Source organism: Saccostrea cucullata, unplaced genomic scaffold (genome assembly GCF_032062105.1).
Source record: "Saccostrea cucullata isolate Sc308-1 unplaced genomic scaffold, CSIRO_AGI_Scuc_v1 ctg5061, whole genome shotgun sequence".
NCBI lineage: Eukaryota > Metazoa > Mollusca > Bivalvia > Ostreida > Ostreidae > Saccostrea > Saccostrea cuccullata.
Genome location: NW_026934220.1, coordinates 17388 through 44140, shown reverse-complemented (window position 1 = coordinate 44140; position 26753 = coordinate 17388). Strand labels below are relative to the sequence as shown.

General features: G+C 32.9%; 1 protein-coding gene across 1 annotated transcript; it reads right to left on the bottom strand.

Annotated features, from left to right (window-relative positions):
- Positions 1–993: 993 nt before the first annotated feature.
- LOC134240215 (uncharacterized) lies at positions 994–24035 on the bottom strand. The gene is made up of 7 exons (XM_062722314.1): positions 24020–24035; positions 18073–18325; positions 14257–14549; positions 13959–14049; positions 11143–11304; positions 3867–3965; positions 994–3148 (listed from the first exon to the last, which is right to left on the bottom strand). Exons 2-7 carry the CDS (start codon positions 18311–18313, stop codon positions 2904–2906), a joined length of 1131 nt encoding a protein of 376 aa, XP_062578298.1. The 5' UTR covers positions 18314–18325; positions 24020–24035; the 3' UTR covers positions 994–2903.
- Positions 24036–26753: the final 2718 nt, after the last annotated feature.

The following is a 26753-nucleotide window of genomic DNA, read 5'->3' as shown; positions in this document are numbered from 1 at the left end:
GGAGCATCCGTCGCAAACTTGGACCTTTAAAACATCAGAAATGTGATCAGGTGCCATTGAGGAGTGAGCATCTCCTACAGACCGGTCACAACCCTGTGTTCTCGTTGTCATGATAGGGGAAAAGACATGGAAAAATCCATCGACAATTCAGTGAATAACTACTTCTTAAAAAAACTTCCATACGTAGAGCATACTCTTCCGTATCGAACCAGTCATAAACGTATTTAATGCTACTTATAAGTAATAGAAGTTGAAAAGTTTAAGTCACCAGTCGGTTGGGAAAGGGCAACCAAACAATATTTAAAGAATCACTGTCTACTTAGAAAAGTATGCCAGGGCATCAACAATAGTTGGAGACAGAATAATTTGCATAAAGAGTGAATCCCGTCGTGCATAAATTATCCAATGTTTCCCTCTATCAGTGATGTCCCTGGCATACTTGACTAACTAAACAGTGATTCATTATATCATTTTGAAATAAAAATGTAAATTTAAGTCTAAAAATGTGGACTAATAGATTTAAATTACTGCAATTCCGTGTCAATTTCAATATTACTAGTAGTCCCTGGATCCCTGCCCACTATCGTCAAAGCCAGACAAGATTTACATGCATTTTAGGCCTCCTTAGCTCCTGGCCTATATTGCATATGAAATTTACACTCCAGTAGAATGATAAAGAAATCAACTGCCTAACTTTCAGACTTATCACAGAGAGAAAAGAAATAGAAATGTTTCATCATATGTACATGCACTAGATAATTTCATAATAAGAAATACAAAATTTATTGATTATTGATTAACATAAACACACTAGATTTACAGCAAATTTATTTATAAAAATAAAGAATTCTTGATGCATGTAATATATGACAAAGTTATTCAACTTTAATCCTGAAGCGTGATACAAGACATGGATATGATGTCAATCTAAAAAGATTATCACAAAAATTGTTGAACAGGGAGAATAAGCATCAGGATTGAAACAAAATAAAAGAAAACCAATATACCATGTATAATATCACACAGCTACAGACTAAGTAAAACTGAACGTACAATGTATATCACACAGCTACTGATAGAGTAAAACTAAACATACAATGTATAATATCACACAGCTACTGATAGAGTAAAACAAAACATACAATGTAAAATATCACACAGCTACAGACTAAGTATAACTGAACTTACAATGTATAATATCACACAGCTACTGATAGAGTAAAACTAAACATACAATATCTAATATCACACAGCTACTGATAGAGTAAAACTAAACATACAATGTATAATATCACACAACTACTGATAGAGTAAAACAAAACATACAATGTAAAATATCACACAGCTACAGACTAAGTATAACTGAACTTACAATGTATAATATCACACAGCTACTGATAGAGTAAAACTAAACATACCATGTATAATATCACACAGCTACTGATAGAGTAAAACTAAACATACAATGTATTATATCACACAGCTACTGATAGAGTAAAACTAAACATACAATGTATAATATCACACAGCTACTGATAGAGTAAAACTAAACATACAATGTATAATATCACACAGCTACTGATAGAGTAAAACTAAACATACCATGTATAATATCACACAGCTACTGATAGAGTAAAACTAAACATACCATGTATAATATCACACAGCTACTGATAGAGTAAAACTAAACATACAATGTATAATATCACACAGCTACTGATAGAGTAAAACTAAACATACAATATCTAATATCACACAGCTACTGATAGAGTAAAACTAAACATACAATGTATAATATCATACAGCTACTGATAGAGTAAAACTAAACATACAATGTATAATATCACACAGCTACAGATAAGAGTAATACTGTAAACCAACTATTATCTGCAATGATTAATTTCCGCGACTGAGGAAACATTCTCTACAAATCCTTAGCAAAATAAATGGTTTGTGGCGATTAATATTCACTTCAGGTCGCGGAACTTGCAGATATTTCTCGCGTGTGAATAAAAGTTGGTTTACAGTAACTAAACATACAATGTCAAATGTATAATATCACACAGCTAGTGACAGAATTTAAGGGCAAATTTTGAATTCTTTGACCTAATGACATGTTGAAACTGAGAACATCAGTTTTGTTTGGATGTACATTAGGTGCTAACAAATACCTGCATATTGCATAAAGTTCTCCATTTGCTGAGTGATTTTGTATGGTTGCATTGCCTAAATTTTATTTTCTTTCATATTTGTTGAGACCAAGAAAAAACTTAAGCATATACAAAGATTAGGGAAAAAAGGCTAAAAAAAAAATATGTAGTTGGGAATTTTTAATCACTAGAATATGTCCATGATATCTGAGATTCCTATTCAACATACCAAAGTTTAACTGTTGGCATAACAATGCATGAATAACGCCAACACTTAGTCAGTTAAATTTTAGACCTATAGAATTTCTTATTTTTCCTTTAATTTATTAAGGCATCATGTTTAGTTGAAAAGACAGTTGACATTGACTCTGGATGTGATGTACAATGGGACAGTAATTTTGATGTTGAATTAACAAAGGTGTCATAGCCAGTTCACTATTCTACAATATCAAATTGTAGCACTGCTCCCCCTTTAATTGTTAGGCCTTATATCTGTAAAAACATTGTCTTTTACAATAAAAAATCATTTCTATGTGGGTATATACAGAAAACTACATATGGCTTTAAAAAAAAAAATCACAAAAAGCATTTCTATGTGAAATATAGAGAAAACTATGTTTTTTTTTTAAAAAAAAAATCACAAAAAGCATTTCTATGTGAAATATAGAGAAAACTATGTTTTTTTTTTAAAAAAATCACAAAAAGCATTTCTATGTGGGAATTCATCGTATAGAAAACAACATGTTTTTTTAATCAGCTGTCCTTGTCAAACACAATGTGTCTTGTAAGTGTATGACAGATACTGAGCAATGGTTTATATACAACAACTTTTCCATTGCCATCAATGGTGTTCTCAGATTTAGATAGCTGCCAGTTGGTTTCTCTCAGTAAGTCCAGAAGTTTTACAGGCCTTACTACTGCTTTAAATTCTTTAAATTTCTTGGATAGATCACTCCAAACATGACTTCCCTTCACAGTATTAAATCCTGCTGCATAACCTGAAAAATAGTTAAATGCGTATGATTTGGTCCGAGGGTATAAAAAAAAACATTTATATAAAATCATATAGGGTAACCTAAAGTAGAGGAGATCTTATATGAATATCATGTATAAACTTTCCCCACAAGATGCGTTTGTGAAACCCTGATACCCCTTTGTGGCAGCTATTAGGGAGGTTTGAAGTTTCTCAAATGCCAGTCAAACTACAAGGTCAAATTTGTTGGTATCCCAAGAAATGTCTTATCATAAAGAATACACCTGTGAAATATAAAAGCCATATTCCTAACTGTTCAAAAGTTATGGCAAAGAATAAAGTTTTTAAAAGTGGGTCACTCTAATGTTAAGGTCAAACGGTAAAATATATTTGGGCTTGTCACAATGAATGTACATAAAGTATGAAAGCCCTATTACTAACTGTTCAAAAGTTATGTTCAAAGTTAAAGCTAGTTTGTAAATTTTCAGTAAAAGTTCATCAAACTCCAGAGTAAATTAAAGGTCAAGAGGTCAAATTTGCAGTACTCAAAAGAAAGGTCTTGTCACAAGAAATACACCTGTGAAATATGAACGTCATAGCCTATTCACTGAAAAGTTATGGGTAAATTAAAATTTTTGCAAACAAACAGATGGACAGGGCAAAAACTACAAACCTTTGAATCTTAGATTACTGGGGCATAAAAATATGCCCTTTTTGACAAAGCACATTTCTTTACTACTCACCAAATGGAGTTGAGAACACTATGACACTATCGTCAATGCAGGGAGGTGAGTATACGATTTGGCTCTCAGGTGGAATCTGTGGAATTTTAGCTGAAATACCTGAAAGATTAGAATTCAGTGAGACTAGACTGGAGAAAACATAACAGACATTCATATATTGATCTGTTAAACCCGAAATAAGACTCGGATCAAAAAGTAAAATAGGATGTCACAATGGCATCACATAACAAAGAATCTGTCATGGATATATGCCGGATAAGGTTCCATATGTAAAATTATCAGACTGTTTGACATATAGAAGTGATGTCCAAAAGTTAGAACAGTAATGTCCAAAAGTTACCTGTAGGAATCCGATAATTACACAGTGAGAGCTCAGTCATCCATTGTTTTCTACCCATCTGATAAGTAGATAGAAGAAATGAGACTATCACAGTAAAAACCATGAAAACAAAATGACACCGTCACAGTAAAACCATGAAAACAGTGCGTGAACTCGTTTCATTTCATTCATTCAATGGCAGTTGTTCAGCTAAGCAGGACAGGGGGCAGTGGTGAAGGATTTTATTTTTTATTGAATTTTTATTTATAACATGTATGTGCATAAATTGACATTGCTACAGACATAATTTATGGTGATATTTTAACTACACCATGGAAAGTAAAAATGTGCATTTTTATCCTGAAGTTTGAGTTTATATAGTGGAAATTCTAAGGTTTAAAAAGTGAGGCCATCGGGGAACAAAATTATACTAAGATTTGCAGATGCTTTTTCAGAAATGGATAAAGATTCACTTATTCAAAGTGCTGTATCAAAAAGACTTTTTAAAAAATGGATAGTATTAATGTTGAGGAATGTTTAAACTGGAATTTTTTTTCATGGATTTGCTTTTTTGTAGCAACTTAATTTTCTTGTGTTTGCTTTCCATCAATTTTTTTTCTTACATTTTTTTTTGGTTTCTGGACATATTTTACTTTTATTTCATACTTCTTTTTTGTTTATTTGTTTATTTAAATACCGTCCTATTTTGTTTTCATTGCCGTCCGATTATATATTTATTGGACAAGTAATTATTATCTGATGGCTTCAGGTAAATATTTTTATAATGCAAGAACAAAGGCATGACATCACAGAAATGTTTTAAGTGAAAGTACATGTATATGATTAAATTTTATTCAGTGGTATAAGAGAAATTGCAGATAAGAGATGGATACCCTTCAATATTATAGAAAGAATGGCAGATCAATGTTCCACTATGGGAAACCGAAAATATGTGTCCAGTCAAAATATAAAATAAAAGGTGTCTAATGGCACTATGTAACAAATATTCTGTGAAAGTTTCATTAAATTTCATTTAGTGGTATAGGTCCTGGAGGAGTTGCAAGATAGGAGATAGGTACCCGAAAACGTAACAGACAGACGGATGTACAGCTAGACAGGTGGACGGACACCCCGATCACTAACCTCCTACTTTTCAAGCAGGGGGTATTAACAAGAGGCTCACGGGCCTTATAGGTCACCTGAGTATCGTGTAACAACTTTCAAACAATTAAAATTGGTTCGTGTTTTACCCCAGAGGCCATGAAATTCACAATTCACAATTTTGAAAGAGGCACCATTGCTTATAATATCATAATTATAAACTTAGCATGCTTACTCTATTTACTTAATACCCAGAGGTAGATCAGAGTAACAAAGAGAAAATGCACTTCCACTTTCTAACCAGTTATGCATCTCAACCCAGGAGAACCACTTACCCTGGGGCCACATATTTCAAAATTTTGCAAATTTTATCATTAAATTGTTGATTAATACGGAAGAGCAGATTTCAAAGCATCAATTTATTTTCAGACTATGTAACCCCCCCCCCACTCCCCTGACCCAGGGGTGCATAAAAAATAACCATTTTGCTAGATGCACCTTTCTTCATCATAAATAAATATATACTTGGGTCATTGGCATATAACCCAGGAGCAAATTTGAGGAAAAGATTTTCAAAGAATTAATGCATTTTTCACTATATAATCAATAGAGCCCCGCCCTAATACCAGAACCCTTGACCCTGGGGCCATAAAATTCACAATTTTGGAAGTGGCACTCTTGCTCATCATAACTATGTACTTAGTTAGTTTATTTAATACCCAGAAGCAGAGAAGAAGATTTTCAAAGAATAATGCATTTTCACTTTATAATCCATAGAGCCATGCCCTAATACCAGATCCCCTGACCCTGAAGCCATAAAATTTACAATTTTGGAAGAGGCACTCTTGCTCATCATAACTATGTGCTTAGTTAGTTTATTTTATACCCTGAAGCAGAAAAGAAGATTTTCAAAGAATAAATGCATTTTCACCATGTAATCAATAGAGCCCTGCCCTAACACCAGAACCCCTGACCCTGGGGCCATAAAATTCACAATTTTGGAAGAGGCACTCTTGCTCATCATAACTATGTACTTAGTTAGTTTATTTAATACCCAGGAGCAGAGAAGAAGATTTTCAAAGAATTCACACATTTTCACTATATGATCAATAGAGCCCCGCCCTAACACCAGAACCCCTGACCCTTGGGCAATAAAATTCACAATTTTGGAAGAGGCACTCTTTCTCAACATAAGTATGTACTTAATAAGTTTATTTAATACCCAGGAGCAGAGAAGATGATTTTCAAAGAATTCATGCATTTTCACTATATGATCAATAGAGCCCCGCCCTAACACCAGAACCCCTGACCCTGGGGCTATAAAATTCACAATTTTGGAAGAGGCACTCTTGCTCAACATAACTATGTACTTACTTAGTTTACTTAATACCCAAGAGCAGAGAAGAAGATCTTCAAAGAAATAATGCATTTTCACTTTATAATCTATATAGCCCCGCCCTAGCACAAGAACCCCTAACCCTGGGGCCATAAATTTCATAATTTTGGTAGAGGACTCAATGCTCATTACATTCATGCCAACAGTTTGCCTGCATGATGTCCAGGAGTAAAGAAGAAGATTTTTAAAGATTGCACTAATTTTAGTGGTTTTGGCCCCACCCCTCAGGCCCCAGGGGGGCAGGGACCGTGAAATTCACAATTTTTGTTCCCCTTTATCCATAGATGCTATGTGCCAAAATTGGTTGAAATTGGTTGAGAGGTTGCAGAGAAGAAGCTGAAAATGTTCAAATGTTAACGCACGGCGCACAGTGCACGGCGCACGACGCACGACGACGGACAACAACGGATAGCAATAGGTCACCTGAGTTTACTCAGGTGACCTAAAAATATACATGCAGAATTATGAATCTTGGACAGTTTGTAATTATATGATTTAAATCATACGAAAGCTAAAAGAGAACTAAGATCTTAAAAGAACTTGACAATAATTTCTGTTTTAAAATTTAATTAATTATACCCCCGGTTTGAAAAGTGGGAGGGTATACAGTAATCGGGATCCGGGATGTCCATCTGTCTGATATGCTTTGGGGTACCCATCTCTTATCCATATTTTCTCTCATACCACTAAATGAAATTTGATGAGACTTTCACAGAATCTTTATCACATATTGCCATTGGGCATCTTCTATTTTACTTTTTGATCCGAGACATATTTTGGGTTTCTCATGGCAAAACATGGACACTGCAATTATATTCATATGGGAGATGGGGGTATAATTTAGTGAGCTCATTGCTCACAGTACCTCTTGGTTGATAGTAAGAAAAACTAGAGGTACTTGTGAGTATTGAGCTCACTAAATATGCATTCAATCAAAGGATGATGTGACATAACTGCTATCTGGGGCCCCTTTTTCCACGACGAATTATATTTAATCTACAACGATGTTGTTAGTTTTCAAACATGAGTGAATCAATACGACTCCTTTTGAATAGTTTCAATAGTTCAGACACATTTTCATTATAAGGAATACTGCATTATCTTTGATTTTTTATACCCTATCACATCTAAATTTGGCCAGGTTTGTGAGAATATTTTCTTTTATGGCAAGAGAATGGGCGGGTCTTAGTACAATAGATGGATATGCGTGTCCGAGAAGACCTTATATGGCTATTGTTATTATTTCGCACTTAGTCGTTGTCCAATCCGATGATAGAACAAGAAAACATGCTGGTTTACTACGTGTACATTTTATCGCAGACACGTGGTTTAAGTAAATTTACCTGTTGTCCTTTTCTACATTTCAAACTTTTATAATGGTCACCCAATGCTGTTTACACTTGAAAATACGCATGGATTCTCATCACTTACGGTTTTTAGGACAAGAAATTCATATGAAACTTGTATTCACCGATACTCGGGAATACGTGTAGACCCAGCGAAGTGCTCACCAAACACGCTACAAAACTTTTAAATGTATATCATGTATATTCTATCAATTGTTTGTATCTGTATATTAATTTTACCGTGGTCTCGGAAAAGGTACATATGTAGATCCGTGTCTAATGTGTGACTCAAATGCATAAAAAAAATGTCGGAAAGCAGTAAAATTCCAAGCATGATTCCATAGTATTTTTGAGGTACTCACTCGTAACGAATTTCATTTAGCTGATTGGTCAGTTAGAAAGTATCGCTTGTGCCTCGATTAACATATGAATTCATTCTTGCGTCAGAAAATCTAGTTCCGTCGATCTGGTTATAATGGGAAAGGCCAACTAGATTTTACAAATTTTTAAAAAATAGCATGTGAGCGCAGTTAGGTACAATTTTCTCCTTTCACATATAGGTAGATTTCAATAAAATACAGTGACAAGCCAAAGGAGAAAATTGTACCTATCTGCGCTCGTATATTTTAAGGGCTTCAAAGAGTGGGGCGGGGTTAAAATGCAATGGGAATTGAATGTAAACATGACACCCCTACCCCAATAAAAGATTTATACCTTTCAAATCACGTTGCTATTTTTGTTAAAAATAGTATTCTATAAAAGTACACATATCAGTGATTAGTTACATACAAAAAATTGAGTAAAATTCTGACATTAAATTTTTTGTCAGTATACGAGGGGCCGCAAGTCACCTCATCCTTTAAACAGAAGGTGTACAATGGTACTATTACTAAATATAACAAATATTCTGTGAAAGTCTCCTTAAATTTCACTTATTGGTGTAAGAGGAGTTTTGGATAACTTGAGAGATGGGTACAGGATAGACAGATGAATGGAAACCAAATCACTACAGTGGAACCTCATTTATCACTATACATTGGTACCTAGTCAATTTGTCCTGATTTGTGAAGCGTCCGGATACCTGAATTACCAGTTAAACAAGACAAAATAACATTAAAAAATTCTGTTCCCATGAAAAATCCTACAGATACTGAAGCGTCCGCTATCTGGTGTCTGGATATCTGAAGGTCCACTGTATATACCCCCATCCCCTCTGCCTTTCATGCATGGTGTTTAATAATAAAGAGAATATCCAGTATAAGATTAGATTAAAAATAATGACATGCAGAATTATGTATCTTGATGTTGTCTAATTGGGTGCTAGGTTCAAATAAAAATGGAAATAATTTATATGAGCTAGGGATGAGTTTTAAACTAGAAATATGTCCATAGGAAATGAATGCCCCGCCGAGGATATATTAGTAAAGCAACATGAAAATTCGTATGTGTATGAAATTTGATCAGTTTGGTTCAGGTAGGGGTTATAGTTATTTGGGAATGAAAATATAGGTCAGATCCAGCACCCAAAGCAAGTCTGGTAGTGTCCATCCCTAGATGCATCATCCATGCAAGTTTGGTTTAGGCAGGGCTTATAGTTACTTGGGAATGAAAATATAGGTCAGATCCAGACCCAAAGCAAGTCTGGTAGTGTCCATCTCTAAATGCATCATCCATGCAAGTTTGGTTCACGCAGGGCTTAAAGTTACTTGGGAATGAAAATATAGGTCAGATCCAGCATCCGAAGCAAGTTTGGTAGTGTCAATCCCTAGATGCATCATCCATGCAAGTTTGGTTCAGGTAGGGCTTGAAGTTACTTGGGAATAAAAATGTAGGTCAGATTCAGCATCCGTAGAAAGTTTGGTAGTGTCAATCCCTAGATGCATCATCCATGCAAGTTTGGTTTAGGCAGTGCTTATAGTTACTTGGGAATGAAAATATAGGTCAGATCCAGCATCCTCAGCAAGTCTGGTAGTGTCCATCCCTAGATGCATCATCCATGCAAGTTTGGTTCAGGCAGGGCTTACAGTTACTTGGGAATGAAAATATAGGTCAGATCCAGCATCCGAAGCAAGTCTGGTAGTGTTCATCCCTAGATGCATCATCCATGAAAATTTAAATTGGATAGGGCTTATAGTTCCTTGGAAGTGGACCTGCTCCAAAACATTAACCTGGTCACTTATCTGGAAAATGTAGGTCAGAGCCAGCATCCGAAGCAAGTCTGGCAGTGTTCATCCCTAGATGCATCATCCGTGCAAGTTTGTATCAACATGTGAAGTTTGATAACACCATCTTGAATGGTATGTTCAAATCTGAGCAAAACACTAATTTAAGAAAAGTGAGGTCAAAGTCAAAGGAAATGTCAGGGTCAAAAAATGTTGATGCAGTTGCATAGTTCTCATCAATATCTATCAGCCTATGAAGTTTGATGAAAATATCTTGGATAGTTTCTTTGAAACTTAGCTTTGAACAGAGCTAAACGCAAAGTGTGACGAAAGACGGAAGGACAGAAGGACGGAAAGACGGAAGGACGGAAGATGGACATGACAAACACTATATGCCCCGGCTATATTCATGGCGGGGCATAAAAATCAGTTACAGACAGACTGAAAACCCTTACCAAACAAGAGATGTTTGTATAAACACTTATGCCCCTCTCTTTTTTTAGTCCAAGGGACATAACTCTGTCAAAAATTTCTTGATCAAACCTTAAACAAAACCTGACTTAAATATTTCTAAGATAAATCTGTATACTAAATTTCATTTCAGTATGTGGAACTGCTGTGAAGAAAATGTCGAACAGAAACTGCAAATAATTGATATTTTTTAAGTCCAAGGAGCATAAATCTGTCTAAAATGGCTTGATTGTACCCAAAACAGAACTTATCCTAGTAGATATTCTAATGATAAATCTGTATGTGCAACCATAGTGAAGAAAATGAATAGAAACTTGGTAGACCGACAGACTTACTGACAGACAACAGAAAAGCAATATGTCCTCCCTTCTTCAAAAGGAGGCATAAATATAAGCTCTTTTCTTCTTTGACTATAGTCGACCCACGAATTTAAAACTACAGAAAAACATGATGTAATGAAATTAAAACTTGCCTGACTTACTTTCTTCTTCTCCAACAAATAACATCACACCTTCATCTGATCCCGGATTTTCAGTTTTATGTTTTGATTCATCAATGCCGGGAGGCGGGTTTACGGTTTGGTTTTCTAGTGGGGTCGGTAGAAATTCAACTGAAGTACCTGAAAGATTAGATTTCAGTGAGACTGGAGAAAATATAGACAAACCATAAATTGGGAAATTTTAACTGTTACAATGATAAATTTTAAGCTTGCATTGCAATTGCTTAAAATATAATTATTTGCTTGTATAAGGCTCAGTATATCAATTGTACATGTATTTTAGAAGAACTTGGATTTAATTCTACAAGTGGTACTGGGGTAATCCAACTTATACTCATAGTTCCCTTTCTAAGGAGAAAATTCTTTAAAATCATATGTCAATTTTGAAAATTTTTAATATCCCAAAGAACAAAAATGATTTTGAACTATCACATACATATTGGATTCTGAAACTTCATATGAATCCTTACAAACAAAGATACATTGCGGATTTCAGTAAATGTTCAACCAAGCCTGTTTCTTATCTCCTCACTAAGATATTTGCAGTAGTGAAGGAACAATATATTCAAGAAGTGGTGTAAGTCAGTTGTGGATACCTAAAAATTCCAAGGAACTTTCGGACCATTTGAAATCACAAGATTTTACCAAAATCAACAGCTTAAAAACTTTTGACTTTTCAACTTTATTCATAACCATTCCCCACGATAAATTAAAGTCCAGGCTTCTCGATCTCATTGACATAAAGCTTAGACGAGTCGCTTTTGAGCTCAGACTAGATCTCACTTTTCCACTACAATATTCCTTTGGTATAAGTGAGATTGAGACCAAAACTGAGTTTGTCTAAGTTTTATGGCCCCCAGGCCTGCTTTTCAATGAAAATGAAACTCATAAATTAAAGATATATATGCCGTATTAGTGTTTTATTTTTAAAGAAATAAATAAATGTGGTATCTCATCAAGTTATATAAGTTACATACTTTCTGCAAACAAAACAATCCCACTCAATCACATCAAAAAGTGTAAATGAAATATTATTTAGTAAAAATTATTTTCTCTCCGAGTCGGATATTAAACTTATTGAAATATTCATGCTCACAGCAAACAATGGTCCAATCTCATGAATGAGCCGAAAGGTATGATTGGCTACTGTATGTGGATTTTTACTACAAACACGTGCGTTAGGGAAATTTAGGATGCGATTTCAAATGAATGCTGGAAAGCCAATTTACAATTTTTTGAACATGTTTGAGAAAAATACGAAGAATAGATACTAATTAAGAATTCCCATGCTCACATTAACAAACAAATTCAGTTTTCCTTCTTAAAAAGTATTTTGAAATACCGCTCCCAATGTCTCTTCAAGTAAACAAGACTCCAGTTTTTAAATTCGATATTCGTAAATTTGCAATGTAACTGGTTGAGTTAACTGTTGCTTAGTTATTTGTTACTAAAAATTTAAAGTTCATTCATTTATAAAAAGAAGAAAAGACTTAAGTTGCACGTTTTTTAAAAAAAAAAATCCCTCTGTATTAATTTCATGTGCATTGATCGTAGAACGTGTGTTGAGTAGCATACTCGTCTGTGTGTTTCGAAGTTGTATACATGTACTTTGTAAACATTTTCAACACATGAGCACATCTCAGAGTTAGTTGCTTTTTGTACCATGGAATGATCACGTGAAATTGACTTTTCACTGAAATCACAGCAAGGAGAAAGCTGTAAATAAACAGACTTGTACAATGGGGCGAGGAAAACCCTAATTTTTATCATTGTTAATCATTTGTATGTATATGTGAGCATGGTAGATATAATAATGTACATAATGCATAAGCATGTAAAATGCTTGGAAAAACGATCACGTCAATTCTTCATAAATATGCATTAGAATATCATGTTCTTTTCCTGACCAGTACTTTGTTAATAACAAATAATATTTCGTCGAATTTGCAAGAATGCTTCATTTTTTATAGCTTATCATACTTCAGGAATTTTTGTTTGGTTTCAGTTGTGCAAAAATACGGCATATACATCTTTAAACAAATAAGTTGATGAAACAAGAATTTCAACAGTTTTTTCAATAAAAATGAAACTTGTGATACATGTATTAAACAATCAAGTTAATGAAACAAGAATATCTACAGTCTCGTTTAAAGTAATCATTTCATAAGTTCTATGGTCTATACAATGACCTTGTTAGGAAATATAATATATCATTGAGTCAAATTCTGACTGACGTTTTTCATACGAAATGTTAGACTAGTCCATTATTTATACATTGAATTGTCGATGTATTTTTTCATTTCCCTATCATGACAAGGAGCACACGGCGGGTGTAACTGGCCTGCAGGGGATGCTCTCTCATCCATGGCACCTCATCCCACCTCTGATGTTTCAAGGGGTTGTATTTGCTCTGTTCCTATTTTGTATTGTTTTACGGACTTTTAAGCTTGAATACTGTTGGTATCTCCATATGTTTCATTCTAAGTGCAAGGGGCATAACTCTGTCAAATCTCTCAATTGTACCCAAAATTTTACTTGACCTAGATATTCTTATGATAAATCTGTATAACACTGAAATTCATTTCAATATGTGCAACCTCTGCAAAGAAAATGAAAAGAAACTTGATGGACTGATAGACAGACTGATCAACTGGCTGACCGACCGACAGACAGCAGCAAACCAATATGTCCTCCAATCTTCAAAGGGAGGCATAAATATAAGCTCTTTCCGTTTTTGACAAGCCAATCCACAAATTTAATACTACAGATAAACATGATGTAAAGAAATTAAAACTTGCCGGACAAACTTTCATCTTCTACAACAATAACCTGTACACCTACATCAACCCCAGGATCTCCAGAAATTCGTTTTGAGTCATCTCTACATGCCTACAAAGAAATGTTTATTCTCTAGAGTAAAAAAAAAACCAAATCATACAGAACACAGACAATTATAACTTTATTTGGAAGAAATTTTGCTTTGACTTAATTTAGCAATTGAACAACTATGATTCCCCCAAAATCATGGTGTCACAGAAATTTGTGTTTTACAATATTATATTTACAAGTTTTATTTTTTTTAAAATGGAGCTGTACCTGAATAAAGAATATTTTTGGTATGCCTTTTAATTCTGGATCTTTGAATATTTCAACTATTTCCCTCACTGAGACTCGTTCATCTTTAAAGTCTGTTGAGAATCCGTTTTTGTCTGGTTCTGGATGTGTCAAAACGTAATCCTCGTATGTTTCCACCTTGTCTGTCTGTCTGTCTTGGGTTTCCACATTGTCTGTCTGTCCGTCTCTTTGTTCATTTTGTGGCAGAATCACTCCATGGGAGGACACTGTCACCCAAAGGCATCCACACGAGCCACCACAGCAAAGTCCTTTAACTTCAACATGTTAAACAAACATTTAAGATCATCTTACATCACATTATCAAAGCACAAAACATGAATTCATTGAGATCATTTAAAACATTCATGAAACTTTTTGTAATTCTGTCCACCACCATCACTCTCTTTCAAACCAGAAGTCTGTGTCGAGACTGTAGCTCTACTGGTTTGTACTTTAAACAAAGAAAGGTGGCAATTGGGACTTGAGACTTCACAACAGCAATAAATAGAATAATGATCATGTATCTCAGTGTACAATACTTGCATGCCACATTATACATGTACTATAATCAGACTAAAACTGTATTTGGAATTGCATTTTTTAAGTATTTCACAGAAATTTCTTATTTCTAGTAACCACGGTAACACCATTCATCGAAATCAAAAACCGATAAACAGAATTTGTATCTCAGTGTAGTCTACTTGTGTGTCAAGTTATATTGAAATCAGACCAAAACTGTAGGAGGAGTAGCATTTTGAATGTTTTTCACAGAAATGTCTATTTTTAGTAACCACGGCAACACCGTTCATCGAAATCAAAAACTGATACACAGAATTTTGTATCTTAGTGTAGTCTACTTGTGTGCTAAGTATATCGAAATCAGACCAAAACTGTAGGAGGAGTAGCATTTTGAATGTTTTTCACAGAATTTTTTATTAGTAACCACGGCAACATCATTCATCAAAATCAAAAACCGATAAAAAGAAATAGGTATCTTAGTGTAGCCTACTTGCGTGCCAAGTTATATTGAAATCAGACTAAAATTATAGGAGGAGAAGCATTTTAAAAGTATTTCACAAAAATGTCTATTTTTAGTTACCACGGCAACACCATTCATCGAAATCAAAAACCGATATATAGAATCATGTATCTAAGTGTAGTCTACTTTTGTGCCAAGTTATATGGAAATCAGACTAGAACTGTAGGAGGAATAGCAATTTTTTTGAAAAATTGTTTACAGACAGACAGACGGACACATTACTAATCAAATAAGCTCTTCTGGTCTCTGACTAGTAGAGCTAGCTAAAACAATAGCGATCTATTTACCTACAGTATACACATATTGTGGCTCATTGTCTACTTGACAATTGTTGCAAATTTTAATGTCATTATTTTTTTTATTTAATACATCTTTTCCCCATATAATGACCATAAATTAATGTTTTGATCAAAATTCAAGCAACATTACCCAAAGATGCTTGTGATTTCTTCTGATCTATAATGTCATCATTTCATTGACCTTACCAGTGCCAGTGACCTAACATGACCTTGAGATATGACCTTGGGTCATGATCAGGATACAACTTTAGATCATTAATGACAAGAGGCCCATGGGCAACAATGCTCAGTTACTTTGGCCCTTCTGTTTTTCACTAGATTTACCCCTTTCCTTGTAATACTTATTGTGGCCCCATGTTTTTATTACATTAAAATTTAAACTACCCTTGAATATTTCCCTATATGTTTCAACTTTTCTGGCCTAGTGGTTCTTCAGACAAGAGGCCCATGGGCCACATCGCTCACCTGAGAAACTTTGGCCATGCTGTTCTTTAACAGATTTCCTTCCAACAGGGGTCATGATTTGGACAATTTATAATCTACACTACCCCAAGATGCTTTCACATAAGTTTCAGCTTTTCTGGACCAAGGGTTCTTGAGAAGAAGATTTTCAAAGATTTTTCCTATATATTTCTATGTAAAAATTGGATTCCCTATTGTGGCCCCACCCTACCACCAGGGGTCATGATTTGAAAAATTTAGAATCTACACTATCCCAAGATCCTTCCACATAAGTTTCAGCTTTTCTGACCCCGTGGTTCTTGAGAAGAAGATTTTAAAAGTTTTTTCCCTTTATATTTCTATGTAAAACTTGGATTCCTTATTGTGGCCCCGCCCTACCCCGGGGGTCATGATTTGATCAATTTAGAATCTACACTACCCCAGGATGCTTCCACATAAGTTTCAGCTTTTCTGGCCAAGTGGTTCTTGAGAAAAAGATTTTTAATGTTTTTTCATATATATTTCTATGTAAAACTTGGATTCCCTATTGTGACACTGCCTTCCCCAGGGGTCATTATTTGATCAATTAGAATTTACACTACCCAAGGATGCTTCCACATAAGTTTCAGTTTTTCTTGCCCAGTGCTTCTTGAGAAGAAGATTTTTAAAGGTTTTTTCCTTTATATTTCTATGTAAAACTTGGATTCCCTATTGTGGCCCCGCCCTACCCCCGGGGGTCATGACTTGAACAATTTAGAATCTACACTACCCCAGGATGCTTTCATATAAGTTTCAGCTTTTCTGGCCCAGTGGTTCTTGAGAAGAAGATTTTTTAATGACCCCACCCTATTTTTCTGTTTTCTTGATTATCTCCCCTTGGAAGGGGTCTTGGTCCTTGATTTCAAGGATGCTTTGTACCAAGTTTGGTTAAAATTGGCCCAGTGGTTCTTGAGAAGAAGTTGAAAATGTGAAAAGTTTACAGACGGACGGACGGACGACGGACAACGGGTGATCAGAAAAGCTCACTTGAGCTTTCAGCTAAGGTGAGCTAAAAAAGATTTTCAAGGGATTTGCTTGTGTATTTTAATTTGAAAAATTTGGTTCCCTATTTTGGCCCCATTCTACCCCTGGGGACCATGATTTGAACAATTTAGAATCGACACTACCCCAGGTTGCTTCCACTCAAGTTTTCAATTTATTAACTTTTCTTGTCCATTGTTTCCTCAAAAGAAGATTTTTTAAAAAAAGATTTTCATGGATATTTTTACTTGAAACTTTGATTCCTCATAGTGGCCTCGTCCTACCCCAGGGGTCATGATTTGAAGAATTTAGAATCCACACTACCCCAAAACACTTTTCACATATGTTTCAGCTTTTCTAGCCCAGTGGTTCTTGGAAAGATTTAGAATATTTGGAGATTACCCCAACCTATCTTTGTCTTTTCTTGATTATCTCTCCTTGTGAGGGGAGGGGGCTTAATTTTTACAAATTTATTTCAAATGGTACATCTTCAGGTTCCAAGTTGATAGCCTGTCAACATTGCACTACCTGGTGACCTTGACTCTTAACTCAAACATATCCTCATAAATAGCAATATACTCCAGCTATTCAGTTGACACAGATTTTAAAAAAATATATCCACATTGAAGCATATGGTTTTTAGATACTACATGTACATGTTTCAGGTATATATACATATACAGGGTTATTTTTGTCCCACTTTATTTTCACCCTTTCACACTTGCAAACATTTTTGCCCCATTTTAAATTCGACCAGTAACAGTTTTGTTTAAGAAATCAAATACATATTCTATGAAATTCGCCCATTTTAAATTTGTTCAACTGAGGTTAATACTAAACGTCAAAAATAAAACAGGAGCAAAATTTCCCATGCATGCATAAAGTACATATATGTAGATATATATCTCTGGCTGAAACAATTCTAATTTGAAGTTTGGATACATGTTTGATATACTCAGTATATAGTGAATTAAGACAAACAGTGAAAAATTGACGTACATTTTTTCAATTCTTCCAAAAATTGGGTCTTGGATAAATTTCTTGTGGACTTCACATTTTTTTGGTTATCAAATGGATAAATTTCAAACTTTAAATCTACCAACATTCTAGTAAAAATCTGCCTCTGTTGTATAATTGCGATTCCTCTTCTGAGTCTATTATCACCGACTGAAAAATCCCAATCAAAGTTGATAGCTTTCCATGGTTTTCCCTTCATCACTTCATAAGCACCAGAATTCATCCTGAACTGAACCTAAAATTTAAAAATATGTAATGTAAATTGTATCATTGTACAGTGCTTATAAAAGCAATGAATTATTATTTTTTGAAAGATTTAGTCTCGTAACTGCAACGAAGTGTGCAAACAAATTGTCATGGGTTATTAAAATTTGTTTGCACACACCGTTGCAGTTATGAGACTTTATTTAAAAAAAAAATGATTCATTGCTTATATTTATATTTTTAACTCTCTACATTGACTGCCAATGTGATTTATATTTAAAAACCTATTTATTGTCCTTCGTGTAAGCTACAGTTAATGGAAGAGCCAAAATAACAGCTTCTGGTCAATGTGAGTGTGATTTTGGATTATGACTTTGCACTTCATAGGTGTTCAACAATTGTGAAGTCAAACTTAAACACATGCTTGAAACTTTTGGCACCCTGTCCGTGTAATGTAATGGTGTTCTGAATGCAATAGATTACATTTCATTTGATATGCAGAAAACGTGTGATGTAAATGTTATGGTTTTGACATGGATATTTAAAATTTATGTCCTGATAATGTGACACATGTCCATACATGAACAGGCCCCTATTTTGAGATTCATTATTATCATTATCTTGTCATGATTTAAATATGATTTTATTCTGATAGTGTAATATATATTTCTGTATTCAGATAATCCTTTTTACGATAAATATAACCATAAAGATTAAATCAATAATTTCAAAAAAAGTAAAACAATTTTTTTAACAAAGATAAACATTCTACTTTCGGTTTAACGTTACATGAAAACTTTTCGAAAAATATGTGTAGACTCTGAAAAACAAGTCTTAATCAATTTTTATCAACTTTTTTCATTGTAAACATAACAAGTCTTTTCTCTTATTGACCAATCACCCCCAGCTAGCATTTTTCCCACAACCTTGGGTGTCCAAAATGTCTGGCCCATGTATTTGTTTATGTAGGGGTTTTTCCTATAGAGTAAAAGAAACATTTATAAAAAGTGGTCAATTTAGTAAATTTAGAACACATATCCATTGCTTATCTCACCTCTTGAATATTGGGACTGATAGTCTTAGCTTAAGTACACCATTGGCTGTTACATTTCACACCCCCGTAATAGACCCACATCTGTGAAAAAGAAAAAATGTCTATAAATTGAAGCATTTCTCTATTTTTTTTTCAAACTTTTAAAATAAAATGATTAATTTCCTTTTGTTTGCTTGTTTTTCTTTTATCTCTAATAATTTCTGAAGGTAGATCATGTTAATCATTCAGGGTAGCAGGTACCCGTTATTAATGAAAAATGAAGAAAATCAGCAGGTTTTGTAAGAAAAAGCTGGGTTATGGGAAAAGTAAAACTAATGTAGATAAAATAATCAGTGGAAAGAAAGAGAATTATATCTAGTTTAAATGTACTTAAGATTTTAAAAAAATCTATAGCAGTGGGTTGCTCATAGAGAATCAAATACATCCCCATTGAAAATTTTGTAATTTTGAAGGGGGGTGACCTACATTTTAGCCAATTTTCATGATCATTTCATGTAATTGATGTTAAATATGTATATTTCATAAAAGGAAAATTTTTTATTAGCAATTTTTTTTATAATACATAATTAATAAATTGATTAAATGCCAAGGGAAGATAAATCATATTGTCTGACTGAATATAGTGCTCAATTGTAAGCAAAGTGCTTAATAACTGCAGTTCTGAGGAAATTTATTTTCTAATAATCTATAAAAATTCTTAATAACTTAAATATTAAGAGATTAACTAGATTTTCTAAGAAAACCATACCTTGAAACTCTGAATGAAAGCAAAAGGATCATCCCGAGTGTGTCCATGTTTTGTTCATTGTAAGGGGTAGGGTTATTAATCTCTTCCTTCTTGATAATGCATTGCTAAAATACATTTTATTTTATTAAAACATACTGATAAATGCATATAGCAGCTTATATCTTAATTTTTTATTATTTACACCATATTTTGAATTTCTTTTAAGCATTTTTGATGTAATACCTTTAAAAAAATCATGTTAAATAGAATTTACTCAGATAATTATTTTTAAAAATATCAAAGAAATTGGAAAAAAATAACTGCAGATAAACATGACTCTTGTTATTCAAATAAAACCCAAAATTTTAAAAAAAATTCCTTCATTTTTCAGCATGATTTAAGCAAAAATTACCCCCCCCCCTTTAGCAGAATATCAAGATTGGATATGGCAAGGAGGAGGGATATTTAAACCTTTTTTATAATTTTTTCAGTTATAATTTTGCATATTTATTGCATTTTCAATGTATTTTCAGCAAGAATATATTGTGCTGTAATTTAAATTAAATTTCCTACTTAATCTCTAAGTTTCACCAATAGTATAACTCTTTTTTCAAGCCAGCACTGATTACATCTGAAACTGGCTTTTCTGCTGGATTATGCCCCTTATGTAAAAACAAAGTACCCTAATTAGCTAACAGCAGTCAAATTTTGTTATAAATTATTAATCAACTCTGATTAACACAAATTTGAAAGAGGATTATTCAATCTGTTCCAATGTCTACACTCATAAAATACATGGATTTAAATGAATTTTTCAAACTGCGAGGGGGATATTCATATGTTTTGTGTATTGATGATGCCCATAAATATTGATATTGTATTAATTACAATATTCACAGTAAATTTCGGTATAAATATTTATTTAAAATTATTTACATGTACATTTATTGAAAATATGAGAGCTAGGGCAAAAAGTTTGGCATTTTTTCACTATGTGCAGTCCCCCTTGTGAGCCCCTTTTCCCAGACCCTCTAATTTTTAAACAAATAGTCAAAACTAACTAAAATATAATCCCAACGCCGAAAAAATAGGAACTGATTGATTTTTTGGCTGTAATAATTTTTATCCATAAATCATACCTTTTCTATAGGACAAACACCACCAAATGTTTTCCCCTAGACTTCCATACAAACTTTAGCACCTCTCACTGATACATATATTGAATTTCGGGAAAATGGTCTTTTTGTGTGAAAGTTGAGATATTAACACAAAAAATGCCAAAAAAAAATACCGTGCCGTTGCACTTTTACTTTTAATTTCCCCCTTTTTTTACAAATAGGTGGTTTGACACCAAATGAAAATCTCTAACCAAAGTGTCCCCCCTTTTAAAATTTTTTCCTGTAACTCCTATATACCTCAAAGAAAAACAAGTCTTGATATCAGATTTTTTTAACTTTTTTTCCCTTTTAAAAACATAACAAGTCTTTTCTCTTATTGACCAATCACGCGCCAGCTAGCATTTTTTCCTCCGCACAACCTTGGGTGTCCAAAAAGTCTGCGCCCATGTATTTGTTTATGTAGGGGTTTTTCCCATAAGTAAAAGAAACATTTATAAAAAGTGGGAATTTATAAAATTTTTGCACATATCCATTGCTTATCTCACCTCTTGAATATTGGGACTGACAGTCTTAGCTTAAGTACACATTGGCTGTTACATTTCACACCCCCGTCAATCAGACCCCCATCTGTGAAACAAAAAATGTCTATAAATTGAAGCATTTTCTATTTTTCTTTTAAACTTTTAAAATAAAATGATTAATTTCGCTTATGTATTGCTTGTTTTTCTTTTATCTCTAATAATTTCTGAAGGTAATCATGTTAATCATTCAGGGGGCAGGTACCCGTTATTAATGAAAAATGAAGAAAATCAGCAGGTTTTGTAAGAAAAAGCTGGGTTATGGAAAGAGTGAAAACTAATTTAAAAAAATAATCAGTGGAAAGAAAGGAATTATATCTAGTTCAAATGTACTTAAATTTTTTAAAAAAAAGCGTGGGTTGCTGGCATAGAGAATCAAATACATCCCCATTGAAAATTTTTTAATTTTGAAGGGGGGTACCTACATTTTAGCCAATTTTCATGATCATTTCATGTAATTGATGTTAAATTTATATTCTATAAAAGGCAAATATATTTATTAGCATATTATTTCTTATAAAGACATAATTAATAAATTGATTAAATCCAAGGGAAGATAAATCATATTGTCTGACTGAATATATGCTAATTGTAAGCAAAATTTGAATAACTGCAGTTTAGGAAATTTTTTTCAATAATCTATAAAAAGTTCTTAATAACTTTAAAAATTAAGAGATTAAAATTTTTAAGAAAACCATACCTTAAATCTAATGAAACAAAAGGGTATCCCATTGTCCATGTTTTTTTATTTAAAGGGTAGGGTTATTAATCTCTTCCTTCTTGATAATGCATTGCTAAAATACATTTTATTTTATTAAAACTACTGATAAATGCATATAGCAGCTTATATCTTAATTTTTTATTATTTCCCCTATTTTGAATTTCTTTTTAAACATTTTTGATGTAATACCTTTAAAAAAATCATGTTAAATAAATTTTCTCAGATAATTATTTTTTAAAAAAAACAAAGAAATTGGAAAAAAATAACTGTAGATAAGCATGACTCTTTTATTTAAATAAACCAAATTTAAACAAAATTCCTTCATTTTTCAGCATGATTTAAGCACAAAATTACCCCCCCCCTTTTAGCAGAATATCAAGATTGGATATGGCAAGGAGGGGGGAATTTTTTAAACCTTTTTCATAATTTTTTCAGTTATAATTTTGCATTTTTTGCATTTTAATGTATTTTCAGCAAGAATATATTGTGTGTAAATTTAAATTAAATTTCCTACTGTAATCCTAAGTTTCACCAATAGTAACTCTTTTTTCAAGCCCGCACTGATTACATGACTGAAACTGGCTTTTCTGCTGGATTTTGCCCCTTATGTAAAAAAAAAGTACCCCAATTAGCTAACAGCAGTCAAATTTTGTTATAAATTATTCAATCAACTCTGATTAACACAAATTTAAAAGGATTATTAATTTTCCAATGTCTACACTATAAAATACATGGATTTAAATGAATTTTTCAAACTGCGAGGGGGATATTCATATGTTTTGTGTATTGATGATGCCCATAAATATTGATATTGTATTAATTAAAAATTCACAGTAAATTTCGGTATAAATATTTATTTAAAATTATTTACATGTACATTTATTAAAATATGAGAGCTAGGGCAAAAAATTTCATTTTTTTACTATGTGCAGTCCCCATTGTGAGCCCCAATTTACCCCAAACCCCCTAATTTTTAAACAAATAGTCAAAACTAACTAAAATATAATCCCAAGCCAAAAAATAGGAACTGATTGATTTTTTGGCTTAATCAATTTTTATCCATGAAATCATACCTTTTCTATAGGACAAACACCACCAAATGTTTTCCCATAGACTTTTCCCTACAAACTTTAGCACCTCTACGATACATATATTGAATTTCGGGAAAATGGTCTTTTTGTGTGAAAGTTCGAGATATTGGAACACAAAAAATGCCAGAAAAAATATACCGTGCCGTTGCACTTTTACTTTCAATTTCCATTTGTTTACAACTAGGTGCGTTTGACACCAAATGAAAAAATTAACCAAAGTGCATCCCTCCATTCAAATTTTTACCTGTAACTCCTATATACCTCAAAGAAAAACAAGTCTTGATATCAGATTTTTATAAATTTATTTTATTGTCAAATACATAACAAGTCTTTTCTCTTATTGACCAATCACCCCCGCTGCTTTTTTTCCGCACAACCTTGGGTGTCCAAAATGTCTGCGCCCATGTATTTGTTTATGTAGGGGTTTTTCCTTTACTGATGTTATTGCAACTGAGTGATGGACTTTCCGCTTTTAGCACTAACGGGGAATAAAACGCACCCGTCCCTTCGAAACCGTATAACACCACTGTGGCAAAATTACGCACTTTGAAAAAAATTTAGAAATTTTACATGTTTTGGAATTAAACATATAAAAAAGAAGGTGACAAAAAAGTGTTTAGAAAAGTGTTTGAATTTTAAACACATATTCTAATTATGTGCTTAGAAATTAAACATATCTAGATTTAACATATTAAAACAAGTGTACATGTAACTACAGAAAAATATAAACACTTGTAAATTTCAGCACAAAGAGCATATTATTTAAAACACATAATATTATTGTCAAAATTTTCAAAATATTAACCGATATAAGTTAATTATTCATCATAAGGCTTCTGAATGTTAAATATGTAGATACTTTAGAATTGTGGGATGTTTTTTCACACAAATTAATTTTTTTGGTCTTTATAAATTCAATCAGCATGACATAATTTTATAACGCAGTGATGAGCAACAAAAATAAAAAAAGCTAGCAATTTTATATCAAAACTTCCTTTAATCATTTTAATAATGCTTTATCAAAGATATTTCAATCAAAATTATAAAATATTTATTTTACATAGTATTTTGTATATGATTAAATACAGTTTAATGGTTGCAGAGTGTTCCATATGTAGTCATCAAAATGTCAAACTTGATTCACTTTCAGCAGTCCTAAAGCACTACATAGCACCACATGATATAATATCCCATCAGTAACTGCCAAAAGTAATTAATCCATTTCAAATGCCAAGGATAATCACAAAATGATAATTTTAGGTACATGTTATTAAAATTCCAACTTTTGGAATTGGGGTAACCCAATGCACTTCATAAAAATACATTTCTTAGTGTTGATCATGAAACAACAATTAGCACTTGAAGATGAGCCATGCAGGTACTTTGATACATGCATGCTTTATTAAACCCGACTAGTTACTCACATAACCTGTTGGAAAAAAGTAGATTTAAGTGAAAGTATTGTATGTCCCATTTAAATGACATCAATTTTTTAAGTGCATTGAAACTATATTTATATAAAAATAGTTATTTTTAATTAAATTCAATATAAACTTCTCTCCTACAAGTCTATAAACAACCTCAAGGCACTGTTTACATTGCTCATCGTGGTTTAAATTAATAATGCAAATCGTAATAAAAAAGAAAATATACCTTTAATATATTGCATTAAGAGATGCCTTTCGAATGGTTTTCAATATTTCTTCAGGGTTATCCGTTGGGTTGTCAGTATCTCTCCTTGAAAATCCCTAAAGCCTCTTGTGATTCACTTTGTTTCGATGGCCGTTAAATTAACGTTCAAATATTCAGATTTATGTCTTTTCCCGGGAAGATAACTCTGCATTTTACAGCTGAACGTTTTTAATTTCTAAACACGTTTAGATATAAAACATGTTAAGACATAAGTGTTTAGTAGTTAAACATATTTCTATACATGTTTTTTAAACACGTCATGGAAGTGTTTAAACTCTAAACACAATTTTTACAGTGTATTTGGGCACAAGGGCCACTGAGCAGTGGGGGATCTTTTTCGTGCTAGCACCTACTGCAAAAGGGGACCTAATGTATACGGTCTCATCCGAAGAATGGCCCTCACGGTCCACGGGGGGTTTGAGCCCGCGACGAAAAATCAACTCCACACTCCGAGAAAAGACGCTCTATATATCTACTTCGCCACTGGCCAAATTTAGAATCAAATCTTCAGGACATGCCCTGACTCAGTCTAAAATAGGATTGTGTTTTGTGAAGAATGTGCATGTAAGATATTCAGAGATCTAAAAGAATCATTTTGACTCTACATGGCCGCGCAAGAATGACATTAAAATTCTGAAACCTTAGTCCACTGAACATAAAAAAGTAAGATTAGCCAGGTTTTCGTAAAAAAAAAATGTTTTTTATCAACTATACACCTCATCACCCCAAAAGGTTAAAATGAAATATATTGAGATATAAGGAAAAACAAAATGAAAAAAAAAAAAACCCAGAAAAATTACAATGCTGAATTTTAGTATTTTGATTTTCCCGATAAAATTCACATGGCTAGGTATATTTTTCTAAAGTTTATATAAGTTTATATAATACTGTTAGCACCAAGCTAAACATGCATATTCTGAAAGTTGTTTTCATCTGTAAACCTTAACCATGTTAATTGAGTGTGATTTGTCCATATTTGTTATTTTATTAAAGTAGTACTATTATTTTCCAAGTATATTTCTTTTAAGTCTTAGGAAAAAAAAAAAAAAGAATTATCCACTTTTCTAAACCTGTAACAAATAATCTCCCTCCTCAAGAATTATAATTAAGGCCTGGACAGAATGCATTGACAATCTTTAAAGTTACCATACAAAATAAACAAATAACATTAATAAAATAAATAAATAAATAATTCTGAACTCCATCTGGGAATCGTTAAATAGGGTAAAAAAAAACTCATTCCATTTTATTGAAGAAACACTTAAAATGATAAAAACTTGAGAAACACTTTCATGCTTTTTAGGTAAAATCTTCAACAATAATAGATCTAATATAGTTACGATAAAGTCAAAGCATTTACTTTTCGAATTATTATAAATTATTAATATTTATCGAATATGATTAAATCTTAGAAATCATATGATGCAGTGTAATTTCAAAAATAGGAAGTTCATATTTAATGGGGGCTTTTTATGACT

What these genes read in the sequence shown, in the direction of transcription:
- LOC134240215 (XM_062722314.1), bottom strand. Translation starts at nt 18,313, where the DNA reads ATGAATTCTGGTGCTTATGAAGTGATGAAGGGAAAACCATGGAAAGCT. An exon ending in TTTGGAAGAATTGAAAAAAT is followed by an intron (nt 14,550 to 18,072) that starts GTACGTCAATTT and finishes AACATGTTGAAG; the next exon opens with TTAAAGGACTTTGCTGTGGT. An exon ending in CAAAAATATTCTTTATTCAG is followed by an intron (nt 14,050 to 14,256) that starts GTACAGCTCCAT and finishes ATTTCTTTGTAG; the next exon opens with GCATGTAGAGATGACTCAAA.